Source organism: Echinops telfairi, unplaced genomic scaffold (genome assembly GCF_000313985.2).
Source record: "Echinops telfairi isolate 266 unplaced genomic scaffold, ASM31398v2 ScPeMD7_60;HRSCAF=208, whole genome shotgun sequence".
Classification (NCBI taxonomy): Eukaryota; Metazoa; Chordata; class Mammalia; order Afrosoricida; family Tenrecidae; genus Echinops; species Echinops telfairi.
The window spans coordinates 32,468,234-32,482,929 of record NW_022103958.1 but is presented as its reverse complement, the minus strand read 5'-3'; the positions used below and the strand labels follow the sequence as shown (position 1 = coordinate 32,482,929).

At 53.3% G+C, this 14,696-nt stretch overlaps 1 protein-coding gene across 5 annotated transcripts in view; it reads left to right on the top strand.

The window, feature by feature from the left end:
* The first annotated feature begins 442 nt into the window (after positions 1 to 442).
* The window catches only part of NAV2 (neuron navigator 2), a 413,588-nt gene continuing 399,334 nt past the window's right edge, over positions 443 to 14,696 (top strand). For 3 of the 5 annotated variants that reach the window (XM_045290966.1, XM_045290965.1, XM_045290964.1), the window contains exon 1: positions 444 to 1,081. In XM_045290966.1, the coding sequence (XP_045146901.1) occupies positions 824 to 1,081 (258 nt within the window). In that variant the 5' untranslated portion in view covers positions 444 to 823. Of the gene's footprint in view, positions 1,082 to 14,696 lie in introns of all 5 variants that reach the window. The other 2 variants (XM_045290963.1, XM_045290962.1) reach the window with 1 other exon arrangement.

Here is a 14,696-nt window from a genome sequence, read left to right as displayed (position 1 = left end):
CCCGGGGAGCGCGGCTGCCGCTCGCGAGCGCAGCCGTAGCTTCGCCCTGCCCGCCGGCCGCGCGTCCCGGTGCCCGCGCCCCACGGCCACGGCCTTGCTGCGCTACAGCGCACGGAGCATGTGCAGAGCCGCAGGTGCCAAGGTGCGACCCGTCCGGGGGGCTTCTGGGCAGCGGTGACTGACTGTCACGCCAGGAGAGACCTTTCGGGGGCTCTCGCCGCTCCTCTGCGTCGCGGGTGACACTGCGGTGCTCGCGAGCTGGGCGGCAGCTACCTTTCGGTGGAGGCGTCTTGGACTCGGTGCGCCCTCCCTCTCCTTCCTTCGCCGCTCGCTCCTTCCCTCCCACCTCGGCCCGCGCTGCGCTCGCTGGCTCGCTCGCTCACACCGCAGAGGCGTGCGTCCCCGCGGCTCGCGCCCTTCCTTGAGGACCGACTCACTTCGGAGATGCGGTGACAGGATAATATGGGCGTTCGAGCCTCCGTTTCCCAGGAGGAAAATTGCCAGAGGCCGCAGCACCCGAGCGCCGAGAGCTCTTAAAGCGGCCTGCCTGGGAGGGGCGTGCGACCGGTGGCAGCATCCGTCCAGGTGGGCTCGGCTGAGCGCAGCCCCCGGCCCCGGGGCCCTCACCCCGGCTCCCCAAAGGCTCTCCCGCTCGCTCCCACCGAGTGCCCGGCCCCGGGACTTTTTTATTCCGTCGCTGCCAGTGGGCGCTTCGCGGGCCGAGGCCCGGCGCCTGCTCTCCTTGCCCGCGCTGCCTTTAGCGGTCGCCGCCGCCGCCGCCTCTGCCAGGGACGTGCTGGGAAAGCCGAAGCCCCGGGAGAAGATGCCGGCCATCCTGGTCGCCTCCAAAATGAAGTCGGGACTGCCCAAACCGGTGCACAGCGCCGCGCCCATCCTGCACGTGCCCCCTGCCCGGCCCGGCCCCCAGCCCTGCTACCTCAAGTTGGGGAGCAAGGTGGAGGTGAGCAAGACCTCGTACCCTAGCCAGATCCCCCTGAAATCGCAGGGGCTGCAGGAGCCGGCGGGGGAGGGGCTCCCGCTGCGAAAGAGCGGCTCCGTGGAGAACGGGTTCGACACCCAGGTAAGAGGCGTGCTGGGCGCTGATCCGGGAGGGTGGGTGTATGTCTCAGCTAGGTGGGTAAAAGGACCACCCTGTGAGTGAGGAGGAAACCGGGCCCCTTGGGCTGGCGGTTTGGGGATGCGCGGGGAGACTGGGCCAGCTGGTGGGTGTGGCACTGATGCGCACGTTTGCCCCCGAGTCGTTGAGTCGCGAAGCGGCCACGGGAGCGGCTTCCTGCAGGTGGGCACCGCCGGGCTCCTCTCAGAAGCGTGTGTGTGCCCACGGCCCTGCGTGTTCGCCGGCTTGGCTCCAGGCAGGCAGTGTGCGTGCCATTCTGTCTGTCGGTTCGGCAAGAGGTTCCGTCCCTGCCGATGAATGGTCTGAATGCTTTTCAAACCCTTGGGCTGGACGCCCCCCACCCCACCCCCCAACCTGGCTGCAAGGCTCAGGAAAGTGGGCCTGGGGGAACCTGCTCCACTTGGCCTGAAGGTGGCTTGCCCCTGCCGGTCCCTGGGGCCAGGATTCCAGGCACACCCGCTGAGACAGGGAGCTGGGGACTCCTAGCGTCTTGGCTGGCGGTGGCAGTGGGAGTGGGGGCGGCCGCCATTCTGAAGCAGCTAAGCCCCTCCTTCCTGGGTGGTAGATCCTGGTACTGGTAGCTAAGGGTGGCCGCGGGCCGGGGGCGGGGCAGCGGCGGGAGGTGGGAGGGTGGTTGAAAGGAGACGGTGACTCCCACCTTGCCAGACAGCCCGCACCACCCAATTCGGGCCGGGCGACAGGCTCGGGCCAGGCAATCTCTTTTAAGGAAATCAGCGAGGGCCAATCCTGTTCTCTTGGCCTCCTGCCCTCCCGCTGCTTTTTCTCCCTGCTCTGGTAGGAGGGAGCCAGGGCATGTTGTATTTTCTTGGCAGTAGGTCAACAGGGACTTTTGGGGACAGGCAGACCTGATGGATGTGACTGTCCCCGGTCAGGAGAGGCCGGCGGCGGACCGGAGGGAGGTGGGGTTGGTGGAGAGGTGAAGGGTGGTGGGGGAGGTTTGGGGCTGGTGTCACAGTGTAGTGGTAACAGACTAGCTGGCCTTTCTCCACTGACACTGCCTCTACCTTCTCTGAGCTTTCTCTGATCAGAGGCTGGAGCTCAACACATTCCTAGCTGGTGGAGGCACTGGAGCTGGAGGCTAATTGTAAGCAGACTTTTGGAACGGGGGTGGAGAAGGCCCTCAAAGCAGATTAAGCTCCCACACCAGGCTGATAAGCAAGCCCTTTGCTGCTGCACTTGCTAAACATTTTTGGAAGCTGACAGCTTTGAGTGATGGCATGTGGGAGGAAGGCGAGCTTCCTCCAGTGCTCCCAGGCCTGTGTCAGGAGGATCTGGGCTCGACTCACTTCTGGAAGCCTCAGGACTTGCCCAGTGGGTTCGGAGACAGGCTTGAGCGCTGGGGTACACTGCTGCAGGGGCTTTCCCCGTCATCCGCGGAGGCGGGGCATCTGCACTGTGGTGGGTGGTGCAGGGGAGGCCAGGATGGTGACTCAGGACATGACACACACCCTCGAGGTGATGAGGAGCATCCGAGGAATGAGAGGGAAAGTAGAGACCGGGATTGTTCATATCCCCACAGCTGTCCTACCCTTTGCCCATCTGACCTTTGTCAGACAGACATTCTCAGAGGACAGAGGGCAGAGAGGCAGAACTGTGATTCTCACTGTCTCCCCCACGCCCTTCCCCTCCAGGGGCTGGCACACTCTTTGACCTTTGGCCCAGAATTCTCCTGGGTCTCTGTCTTTTGCCTTCAGTGGGTCTTAGGGCACTGATGAGAGGGAGGGTCTAGAATGGGCTGCGGAGCGAGCTGGCCACTTTTCAGTGACCTGGCATGTCTTCTCCTCACCAGGCTTTCCCCAGTGAGAAGGGGCAAGGGCTGACCCTTAACACTCACTTTCCCAGCCTGGTAGCATACTGACTCTGACAAAAGAGGTCTTGCCTTCTTTGGCAGCATCCCCTCTGACCTACATGGTGACCAGCCAGTCTTCTGGAAAGCCTCCCCATTATTGATGGAGAGCAGGTGTCTGGCTTGAAACCTCAGCAATGCCTGGCCCCAAAGCTGGTCCTTGCCAGTGGAGGATGTTCGAGAAACGATGAGTTAACTGGCAGATGGGCCTCCCTCTTTGGTTTTATGTGGTGGACTTTGGGTGGGTGGTTGGGTGTACAGTGGCTAATAGCACTTTAAAGTCAAGTGCGGACTGATAGTGTCTTGTCTCTACCCGTTCACCTCTATGGTCCTCTGTGTTCCCATCTGTGAAAATGGGCATAAGCAACCACAGGATTGTGAGGACTATGAACCACAACATCTGTGGATGTGTTCTGGCAAATGAGAAACAACGAGCCGCTGAATGATGTATGATGCTAACCCAGAGGGGCCCTGGTGGCGCAGGGTATTAAGCAGCAGGTTACCTACTTCCCACAGGGTTGGCAATTCAACCCCCCCGAGTGGTCTGCCCCCATAAGATGTTCAGTCTCGGCAGCCCTATGGAGCGATTCTACGCGGTCACATAGGGTCACCTCGAGTTAACGGTGGGTGGGTGGTGACAGGTGCTTGCTAAACCCAAGAGCTAGGGCATCTAAATCTAAATCTAAGAGGTTTGAATCGAGAGAGCACAGCCTGTTCTCTCCACTTGGTGAAGTGTCAATTAGTCCACAAGGACTTACAGAGTACCCATCCTGTACCAGGTGCTGGGAGGACGAGAGAAGGCGAGAACCCTTGTGGAGTGACTGCTATGCCAGGCTCTTTCCGGAGGATCTCATTTCATCTTCAAACAACCCTTTAGAGAAGGCATGCCACATCCATCTTCGATGACTATCAACCCAGAAAACCAGGCTCACTGCCATCGAGCCCATGCTGATTCATTGTGACCCTAAAGGGCAGGGGAGAGCTGCCTGTGTGAGTTTCCCAGGCTTTATGGGAGTAGAAAGCCCTGTCTTTCTTCCTCAGAGCAGCTGGTGGTTTCAAACTGCTGACCTTGCAGTTAGCAGTCTACCCCTTAACCACTATGCCACCACCAACAACAATAATAAAGGCATTAATAATAGCACTTCTTAGGGTCCGCAATTGCGCTTAGAATTTTGATGAAATGGCTCGTTTAATGAATGAGTTAAGTGCTATCCCTATTTGACACGTGAGGACGCTACGGCAAAGAGGGGCTTAGGACCTCTGCTATACAGCTGCCATCACCAAATACCACACATGGGGAGAGCTGGTGCCTTCTGATGGAAAGGGTGTGGAGAGGAAAGAACAAAGGCTTTGCATGCTGGCTTCTGGGTGGGTATGAATAACTTAAGAAGCAGGTGGTGGTGAGGTGCTGGGAGATGGTATCCATCAAGGACCTGATTCACAACCAGACCTTGGGAAACAACTGTGATTATTATTATTAGCTTATGTTGGACATACTCAACATGGTAGTTATAGGACAGAGCAGGTGGTTCTCATGCCTGGTATAGTGCTATGTATAACCCTCTTTAGCAAGTGGCAGCCCCTTCAGCCCTAGGTCTGCTGCCCAGCTCCATAAGATGTAAAATGACCTAACTCATCAAATGGTAGCTGCTAGATACAGTCCCGCTTTTGACACACACACACACACCCTTCCACCCTCCAGGAACCTTAACCTGCATCTTTCCACTGACCCACAGCTAAGTCTCGCCCCCCAGTGGGGAAAACTGTGCTCTGCAGCAGTGCCTACCCCAAATCCAAACCCACTGCAGTCCAGTGGGTTCTGACTCACAGTGTCCCCCTAGGATGTTTCTGACTAAGATGGTACGTTTATATGAGAGCAGATTGCTCCCGTCGTTCTCCCAGGGAGCAGTTGCTGGGTTTGAACCACCCACCTGTGGTGAGCAGTCCAACGCTTAACCCTCAGCACCATCGGGACGCATCGCTCCTGGATCCCCTCCCTGGACCTGGGGATAATTGAGCCTTCTCCCACAAAAAGTACGTTTATGGAGTTGGCTATGTTAGTTTGTTATATAAATTATGACCATGTGCAAGGATTTGTTTAATAGACAGGCTCTGCTTTAGCTCAGAAATCCTGTCCAGCCCACCTGAAGATAAGGAATGACTATGAGCTATTTGAGGGGAAGCTATAGCCTATTTCAAAGACACAGGTCCAGAAGGGGGGAAATATAATACTTGGCCGTTTCCTGCCTTCAGGGGCTGGTGCTCAATTTGCAACTCAAAAAAGTAATTAGAAGTGATTGAAATCCTCTGTGGGCCTGTGAGATGTTTCAAAGAAAGCAAGAACACTCCTTCCTCCTCCCAGGAAGAAAGCACAGCTCCACACCTCCAACCTGTGGCCCCGTCGCCCCACTGTGTCTTGATTAGAACCCTTGCTCCATCATCAAAGTTGATTATGGGTTTGATTAGTGAGTCTCTGCCGTTGTGTTATCCCCTTTCTTCCCACTGTCCGTTCTTGGAGGCAGGGGGTGCAGCGTGCTCATCTGCCAACATGAAAGAGTGTTTACGGTTCACGTATCATTGCTTATTCCATGGGCCAAATGCTGAGACCCGTTAAAGGTGTACCACCTCGTTGGTGGCTCGTTGCGGGGTGTCATTGCATGTGCGTGTGTATGTGTGTGCACAGAAACACATCTCTTCTGGCTATGTGTCTAGACCTGTGTGTACACACACAGACAAATGTAGACACAGGGAACAGCTCTGTGGGGACTTGGAAGCACACAGATCAACGATAAGCCTGGGGCTGCTGATGGCCCAATTTCTGGCTTTCCGAATAGCTAAGCTTGCTGCCCAATTCTTGCACTTGTCCTCCTCGGTGGCCAAGACCAGAGCACCAGATCACCTTGTCGCGTTTTCTGTCCATTGAAGACATGAAGGATGGGCCCTTGAGGGAGATAGATGCCTTTTAATCCGGTGTTGATGACATGTCTGAAGCCGGTCTGAAAAAGCCAAGCCATCCGGGTCAGTAAGCCTTACAAGGTCGGCTCAGCCTTGGCAGCAGGGAGCGGCGCCTGCCCAGAGCCAGCCCTGTGGAGGGGTTTGAGTGGAGCTGGCCGATCTGATGGTGCCAGCCAGGACAGGACCGAGAATGGACTCTGTTCCCATTGGTTGGGCCCTTTGAATGGATCCATAAAGGAGCCCCCCTGGCAAAACAAGGGTTAAAAGCTTGGCCGCTGGCTGACTGAAAGGTAGGCAGTTGGACCCACCCAGGGGCTCTATGAAGGAAGATGCTGTGCTTCTGTCAAGAGTGCAGGGGTGGGGGGGACACACAGCTCTACTCTGTCATTGGGGTCTCCATGAGCAGAAGTACATTTGATGGCACCCCACATGATCAACAATGGATCCTGTGGTTCTAAAGGCTGGGGAAAGCCCGCCTCCCTGTGGCCTGGCATGGTGGTGATGGGAGATGGACGCTAAGCCTCGTGATCAGTTTGGCCAAGGTGCCCCAAGGCATGGCCAGCTGCCCGGTGGCGTTTCTGAGCCACAGGACCTACGTCAATGGTGACTTTGTCTCTTGTCTCTTGTGACACTTTGTCACAGTGTTCAAGGGATGGACTGTGTGTTCCTAGAATGTCTTGGGCCGAAAGGGAACAAGAATCAGCCAGGCTTTTGTGTTTTAGTTCACACCGGACAATACTGAGGGACACAGGGCTTTTTGCAGGAATCCCAAGTCGCCCACACAGAACCGAAAGAATGACTCACAATGTGGTGCCCCCTTTCCCAAGGAAAACAATCCCTCTCTTGTTTTTTGCAGACAACACAATGATCCTGCAGCCCAGGGATACTGTCCTGGGAAGTAGAAACCTAAGACCGTCAGCAGCTTTGGGCTTCCTCTGGTTCCCCCATAAGTAGGAGGGGAGACGATAGAGTAGAGATGGGATTAGATCAACATGATGAAACCTTCTCCCAGGGTTTGGGGCCTTGGAACAAAGCTAGTTACATATGGCAGCAAGGTGCGATAAAACTTGAGTACAATAATGAACCAACACTGATTGAGCTCCGGTCTGCACTGGCCTGACCCTTCCTGTCTCGTTATATTTAATCCTCCCTCCATTCCTATGAAGTAGATGGTACTTCCTGAAGCGAATTAGAGATGACAGCCCTCAGAGTCAGCAACTTCATTTGACACTTGGCTGCGTGTTTTTCAACCAGCCCTGTTGTCTTTCTAAGCTTCGTTTGCCTCCTTTGTCACATGATGGAAGAATGCCTGCCTTCTCCTCTGGGAGGAGTGGTGGTGAAGCTGGGGAGGCGCAGTGCTTGGAGCAAGGCCCTGGGTTAAGACTGGCTCAGCCTACGGACTCTGAGGAAACTAAGGTGAGGGAGTCGAAGCCACTTTGCCAGGTCGTGAAGCTGGTAAGTGGTGGACCTAGAATTAGAACCCAAATCCTCCAAGCACAAGGTTCTTACATAGCAAGTGCAATCCCTTCAGGAAAAAAAAGAAAGAAAATCTGAGAAAGCATCGTTAATGCCTTTGGATTGGTCTGTGTGCCACGTTGACCTTCTCTCTGGTTTGGAAACATCATATTCTTTTAGTGTTAAACACATATTACTTGCTTAATAATAACCATTAAACCTCTCTGGGATGGATAACAGTCCAAGCCCTCGAAGGCCACAAAGCAATAACTACTTTTGCCCACAAAGTGTTATCACTGATCATAACTGACAGCACTGGCTCAGAACAGATGGGGGGGGGGGCGGTTGGGTTCATAATTGTTTATTGGCATGGGGAAACAGATAATTTTAGGTTGTGGATCATTTTTTTTTAAGACCAGAAACCTGAGATCTTCTAAGCTGTCCACATCATGAAAGAAAAGCAAAAACCTAGCCACGTGGAGGCAGGTGGGGAACTGTTTTTAAAAGGACAGCCGAGAGACACCACAGCCAGACACAGTGCAAAACCCGGGCGAGATCTTAGATGGGCTCAACCACAAAAGCCAGAACATCCCCATTGTCTAATTTTGCAGCCACTTAGAGAAATTTGAAGTAAATGCCATAGATAGTACCATTCCTTTAGGAGCCCCGGTGGCACAGTGGTGAAAGCAGTTGGCTGCTAACTTAAAGGTCCGTGGTTCGAAGCTACCAGCCACTGCACAGGAGACAAATGAGGCTGTCTACTTCAATAAAGATTCACAGCCTGGGAAACTCAATAGGGGCATTTCTGCCCTGTCCTAAACGGACTCAGTGGGTCTGAACCAACGCAAAGCCAGTGCATTTGGTTGCGTATCATTCTGCCCATGTTAATGGTATTAGGGATAGGTGATAAGGTCTCTTTCTGGGGAGATACATGCTGAAATATTGACAGGTGAAGTGTCATGATGTCAGCAACTGGCGGTGGGAGGTGAGGCGAGCATATTTGGGGAGAAGGTCCCCTGGCGGGGCAGTGGTTAAAGCGCATGTGGATCTGAACCCGCCAGCTACTTCATGAAAGCAAAGTAGGGCCATTTGTGTCTGTAGAGATGGCATCCGTGGATCCCCGATGGGGCAGTTCTTCTCTGTAGAATGGACCCCAGCACCTTTGGTGCCCGTAGGGAGAGGAGAGCAGAGGTCGTGAAGAGTTCACAACTGGTGAATCTGGGTGAAGGGCTCGCCGGTCGTCTTTTGCCTTTCCTGTAGGCTTGACATTTTTCAAAATCAGTAGTTGGGGAGTGTAACAAGGGCCTGGCTGAGGAGTCTGTTATCAGTCCCCTTGGCATCTCTGCCGTATCCATGAGAACGTAAGGGAAAACCAGTTGTCTGTCGGTCTGTCTGTCTGTTGTCAGCTTGCTCCTACTAGCCCGGCCACATTGGCCTGCTAGGTGTGGGAGCTGGGCTCTCATTCTCCTTTCAGGTGCAGTTGTGAGAGTCTTGGCTTAATTCCTGTTCACTCACGAGAACAGTTGATGGCATTTCATGGAAATCACAAGACCTAGTGTGATTTCATAATCTCTCATAAGACTCTGATATGTTCCCAAGCTGGCAAATGTAAAAGGATTTTTCAAAATAAAGAAATTAAAAGTAACAGCAATGAGACCACTGGCTGAGTCCTGCTGCTCCAGGTACTGAAAAGGATGAGGGTGAGGAGGAGCAAACTTGTGCTCCCTGCCTTCAACCTCGTCCTGTTCTTGCTCTTCAGCGAAGTCTCCTTTCTTGGCTCTTCATCCTCTCACCGTGTACTCACTCATTCAAGTCTTCCATCACCACCTTGGTCAAGAGCAGTGTTTCTCCCAGGTGCTCACATAGCCTGCTCTGTGGTCCCACAGCCTGGGCCAGGACTGCCAGGAGGAGCGTAGCGATGTGTCTGTCTTGATCCCTGCTGGTACCCAGCACAGGATCTGTATGTCGCAGGACGGAGGGCGTTGTTTTTGTGAAGTGCTATTGAATCGGTTCTGACCTATAACGACCCTGTGCACAAAAGCATGAAGCAATTCCCGGTCCTGTGCCAGCCTCACAATCCTTATGTTTGAGCCCATTGCTGCAGCCCATTCCTGTTGTAGGAACTCAGTCAATATTTGCAGAAGGAAAGACGGGTAGAGGGAAAACAAGCAAAGGGATTGAGAACCAAGAGTGAAGCACAGAGCTATTGTGCTTTCACCTTTCTGGGTGAGGCCGTGGCTACACCATTCGGATCCTGGAGAACTCTCACCGGGGTTGTGAAGTGAGACGATCACATGATGCTTGGTGACTAAGAGTTGGAAGGCAGAGTGGGCAACCTGAATACTGGCAGAGGGCGATGTCAAACAGCTACCCACACACCTCATTGTGAAGATGGGCACCTGAACTGACAGGGTAGAGGAAGGAGGCTTAGCCTTTACAGAGAGCTGTGGACCACGTGGAAGCTGTTTGGTTGTTCTATTGGTAGTGTCTGTCAGGGTGTGAGACAGGCAGCAGAGAACATTGACAGGAGAGAGCATCGTGAGCTTGGGTGGGAAGGTTGATTGGTCAGGCAAAGAGGAGAGTCTAGAAAAGCATAGGGTAGGACAAGAGTCTTTGAGTGGCACAAACCATTAACACAGTTGGCTGCTAACCAAAGGGCTAGAGGTTCAAGACCACTAGGAAGGACAAGAAGGGGGTGTGTGTGAGGGGGTGGGGGTAGTCTGGCAGTGAGCTTCCAACAAGTGAGCTTTTGAGAATGCTGAGGAGCACAGTTCTAGTCTGAGACACCCGGGGTCCCCATGAGTCAGAATCAGCTAGTTGGCAACGGCGTGGTTGGCTTTCCTTTTTTCCCAAAGATAGGACAAGGTTTCTAGGAAGAGTGACTCCCGGCAACGATCTCTGTGCCATTGACGCAAGTTGTCTCCTTTATCCCTCACTCACCCGACTTCCTAAGCGATATTATTGATCTCGCTTTATCAGAGGAGAGGAAACGAGCAGTCAGGGAGGACAGTAGCCTGAGAGAGGCGGAGGGACTTGTTCAAGTTCACCCTGAGTGTGAACTGGAGCAGGAGCCCTGGTGGCATCGGGCTTCTGTGTTGAGCTCCTGACCCCAAGGTTGGCAGTTGAAAGATGAGGCTTTCTTTTCCTGTAAAGCAGCGGTTCTCCACCTTCCTAATGCTGCAGCCCTTTAATACAGTTCCTCATGTGGTGGTGACCCCCAACCATAAAATGATTTTTGTTGCTACTTAATCCCTGTAATGTTGTTAGGGTTATGAATAGGGTCATTCGACTCCCAAAGGGGTCACGACCCACAGGTTGAGAAGACTGTAAGACTGTAGTCTTATAAGACTATAAGACTGAGAACACGGTAAGACTATTGCTATTATCTTTATGGAGCCCCCCAGCAGGGGCAGTTCTACCCTACCCCAGAGGGTTGCTTTGAGTTGAAATTGACTCAGTGGCAGTGTTTCGGTTGTTCTGTTGTTTTTAGGGTGAGGGGTGGGGTGGGAGGTGGCGGTGGTAGTGGCAGGATTGGAAGGCCAGGTCTTTCTGATTCAAAAGCCTGTGGTCTTAACCACTGCCATCTTTGGCCAGTGATTGGAGCAAGCCTGACCCCCATGCTAAGGTGCTGCTTTAGACGATGGAACCCGACGGCCTTGGCCTTGGCCTTGCCCCTCCCTGCTGTCTCCTGTGGGTCCGGCTTCCTTGCCTGTCCCAGCTGGTCACCAAACGTGTCCTGCTTATAAGGAGAAACCTCACTTGGCTTTACCCACATCCTGCTATGATCTTCTCCCACTGCTGCCCCCCAAGTCACCCCTGCGCTGCTGGGGGGGCCCATGTGCCTTTCAGCTGGAGAGCCTCCTCCCAGCCCTCCGCCAGACCCTGCTCCCCGGCTTGCCGGCAAGTCTCCGTTTCATGCTGATTTGCTTTGATGCTTTTCAGACCTGGGAGGGATGCATGTTTACGTCCAAATGCGTGGACTGCGAGTGTCTCAGAGACACCAGGCCTTCCGGTGTGACGGCCTTGGGTGCTGTCTCTCTGGGGGCTGACGAAGGGAAGTCAACACCACTAGGTGACCTGGTGGCACGGTGCTTAAACACTTGGCCGATAACCACAATGTTGGTCCTTTAAACCCACCAGCTGCTCCATGGGAGAAGGATGTATCAGCCTGCCGCAGTAAAGGTTACAGCCCGGGACATACGAGGGGCCAGTTCTGCTCAGTCCTGTAGGGTCACTATGGGTCAGAATGGACCGGACCTGATGGCGACTGGCTTGTTCTGTTGGGTCGGCAACACGCTTAGACGTAGAATGCTGAAGCTTTGGTTGTCAGCGTAGGACCGTGGGTCTCTAAAGAAGAGAGACCCTGGACTTCTGAGCTGGTAGAGACTGTCAAAGCCATCTTTTCTTGTAGCCCCACTCTACCCAATGGGGAAATGATGGCTCAGAGAGGCACGTGACTTGCCCAAAGTCACACAGCTCAGTGAAGCAGAGGCCAAACTGGATCCTGGGTCCCCTGACTCTGTACCCAGGATTCCTTTCACCTTGCTTACAGTGACCAGGGATTCCACTTGAGGGGCCCAATCATTTGAAGAGTTGGGAAAATCCTTGTGCTGTTTTTGTTTGTTTTTTATAATTCCTTCCTGTTAGAAAAACTTTGGCATTTGACTCAATGAACCAGGGACCTACTGACAGATGGTATGCATGTGGCCATAGGCCACCATCGAGCACCCCCCAGCAGGCGGGCTCTGCATAGCTTGTCTCATTTAACACTCTCAACATCGCTGTAACACCTGTGCTGCTCTGCCCTGTTGATGCTTGAGGCTCAGTGAGTTGGCCGAGACCCCAGGCATGGCTTGTTGTAGAGCTAGTATTGGGACGCCCTCACTTCAAGCCCCTGCTCTTCCCGCCTGCCTCTTAGAGCTAAAGCCAGGTACCATTCAGTGGACTCAGAGGAGAGGAGAACCCCCTGCGTTTCAGAGTAGAACTTCCCTGAGGGCTACCAGGGGCTCCGACCTTCAGATACCTCAGGCAACAAGCTGACCAAGAGCCCTTATGAGTCAGATCTACTTAGGTTTGGGTTTGGGTGACAGACCTAGATGTTTCTTCCCAGATGTCAGCCTTCCGGGTAGTGGCTTGGCACATAATCACCTATGCCCCCAGGCACTCCTCCCAGCCCCTAGACTCCCCCCCCCTCCTGCCCCCAAGCTGAGAGCTAGAGAGGTTGTGATTAAGATCCCATCTCCATATTTATATAGACTGGCTGTCTAACTTCCCTAGTTCTCATGGGCGCCTGCAACAGGCGTTGCAGTAAATGACAGCAGTAAATGACAAATCAGGCCTCAGTTTCCCCAGGAAAATAGCAGCCTTTCAAAATGTTGTGCAGATGAAAGCAGTTAATGTGGATCAGTGGGCCTGGCTTGGGTAGATAAGATCACTGCCAGTTAGTGAGCACTAATCTACATGGTGGAGCCCTGGTGGCATAGTGGCTTATGTGTTGGGCTGTGACTCGTAAGGTCAGCAGTTCGAAACCACCAGCAGCCCCTTGGGAGAAAGATGAGGCTCTCTACTAAAGACTAAAGGTTTACAATCTCTGAAATCCCCAGGGGCAGTTCTACCCTGTCCTATAGGGTCACTATGAGTTGGCATCAACTTGATGGTAGTGCATTTGGTATTGTTACCTATGTGCCAGGCTCTGTTCTAAACATTAAAAAAAATTAATTAAGTGTCACATAACATAAAATGAGTTATTTTAAAGCATAGAAATTCAGTGGCACTTAGTCTGTTACACTGCTGTACAACCACCACTTGTATCACCTTCCAAAACATTTTCATCACCCTGAAAGTAATCCTTGGACTCATGAAGAAGCCCTGTCCAATTGTCCCACAAGCCTGGAATCCATGTGCTAAGTATGTGATGTAGATAGTCTCATTTAATCCCCACAAAGATAGGACCCTTAGTGGTTGTGGTTTTGCTACTCTTTCATTTTACAGATGAACCAAGGCTCAGGGAACAGAAGCAATAGGTCCAGAGCTTACCACCTAGAGCCAGGCCCATAGCTCAGGTGTCCTGAGGCACAAGCTCAGCCCTCTCTGCTGTGCCTCCTGAACCCAAATCCAGTTGGGAATGGGGAAGAGATGTGTACAACATAACTTGAGGCACCCTGCAGGGAAGCAGCCGAGGGGCAGTAAAACCCAACTAGACTAGCCTTCAAGGAGACCCTGCATGGCACAAATGACTAAGGTCTACTAACCAGAAGGGCACAGTTAAATCCACCTAGACGTGCGTTGGAAGTAAGACCTGGTGATCCCCATCTGCTAGGTCACAGCTTGGACACCTTTTGGGGCCGCCATGAGTCAGACCAACTTGTCTGCAAGTAACAGTGGACTTGTCAACTAGCCCGGGACCCTGCTCTTTAGGGAGGGATGGGCTGTTCTCTAATGGGGAGGGGGCGTTCCTGGAAGCAGCCACCTTCCACTGGCAACGGTCACAGGGACCCTGAGACTCCTGTTGTCCCCCTGAGTTCCTGATTCTTTCCCATTTGGAACGGATCCTTCCCTGGAGCACCGCCCTAAAACAATTCTGACCTGGCCCCTGGAAATATTTACCAGGCTGCACAGCTGCCCGCCGCGCCATAATTTTAGCAAAACGGAGACTTGTGTCTCCATGTGTGTGCTGCCGACACTCATGTACCAGGCATGAACCCTGGTACATTTTGTAACAGGAAGCTGCTGGTTTTCCATTCCAAAGAACTGGAATTTGGTCAGAAATTTGTCATTTGCCGGTGCCAGCTCTTGCCACATTCCATGGCTGTTTTGAAGAGTGTCTCGTCACCTGGGTGCAGAGGAAGTAGACTATGGGAGAGGCCGGCCTGGCCCGGCTGCCGCCACGCCGCGTTCTGCAGGTCTGGTGGCTTCCAAGTGACCTCGGTCTGGCTCTCCCCAGGCCCACGCCATTCTGGGCCATGTTGCCTTTGGAATGGAGTATGGGCAGACGGGCGCTTATTTTAGAACTGGAAGGAGAGGGAGGATATGTATCAATAAAATAAAATTTTTTTAAAAAACCGAGAAAGGAAAAATCCATTCAGTGGTTTTAAAATATCTCTCCCTTAACAGGACAGATTATTTTTGTTTCTTAAAAACAACCAGCAGCTCTCTCCCTGAAAAGAACTGGGAGGAGAGTTATGTCTGGCTCTGGAAAGGGCCGGGGACTGTGACAGTGGCTCCATCCCTCCGGCTGGTCATTTTCCCTGACCTCCTCGAGGTACGTGCCCGCCCCCCCCC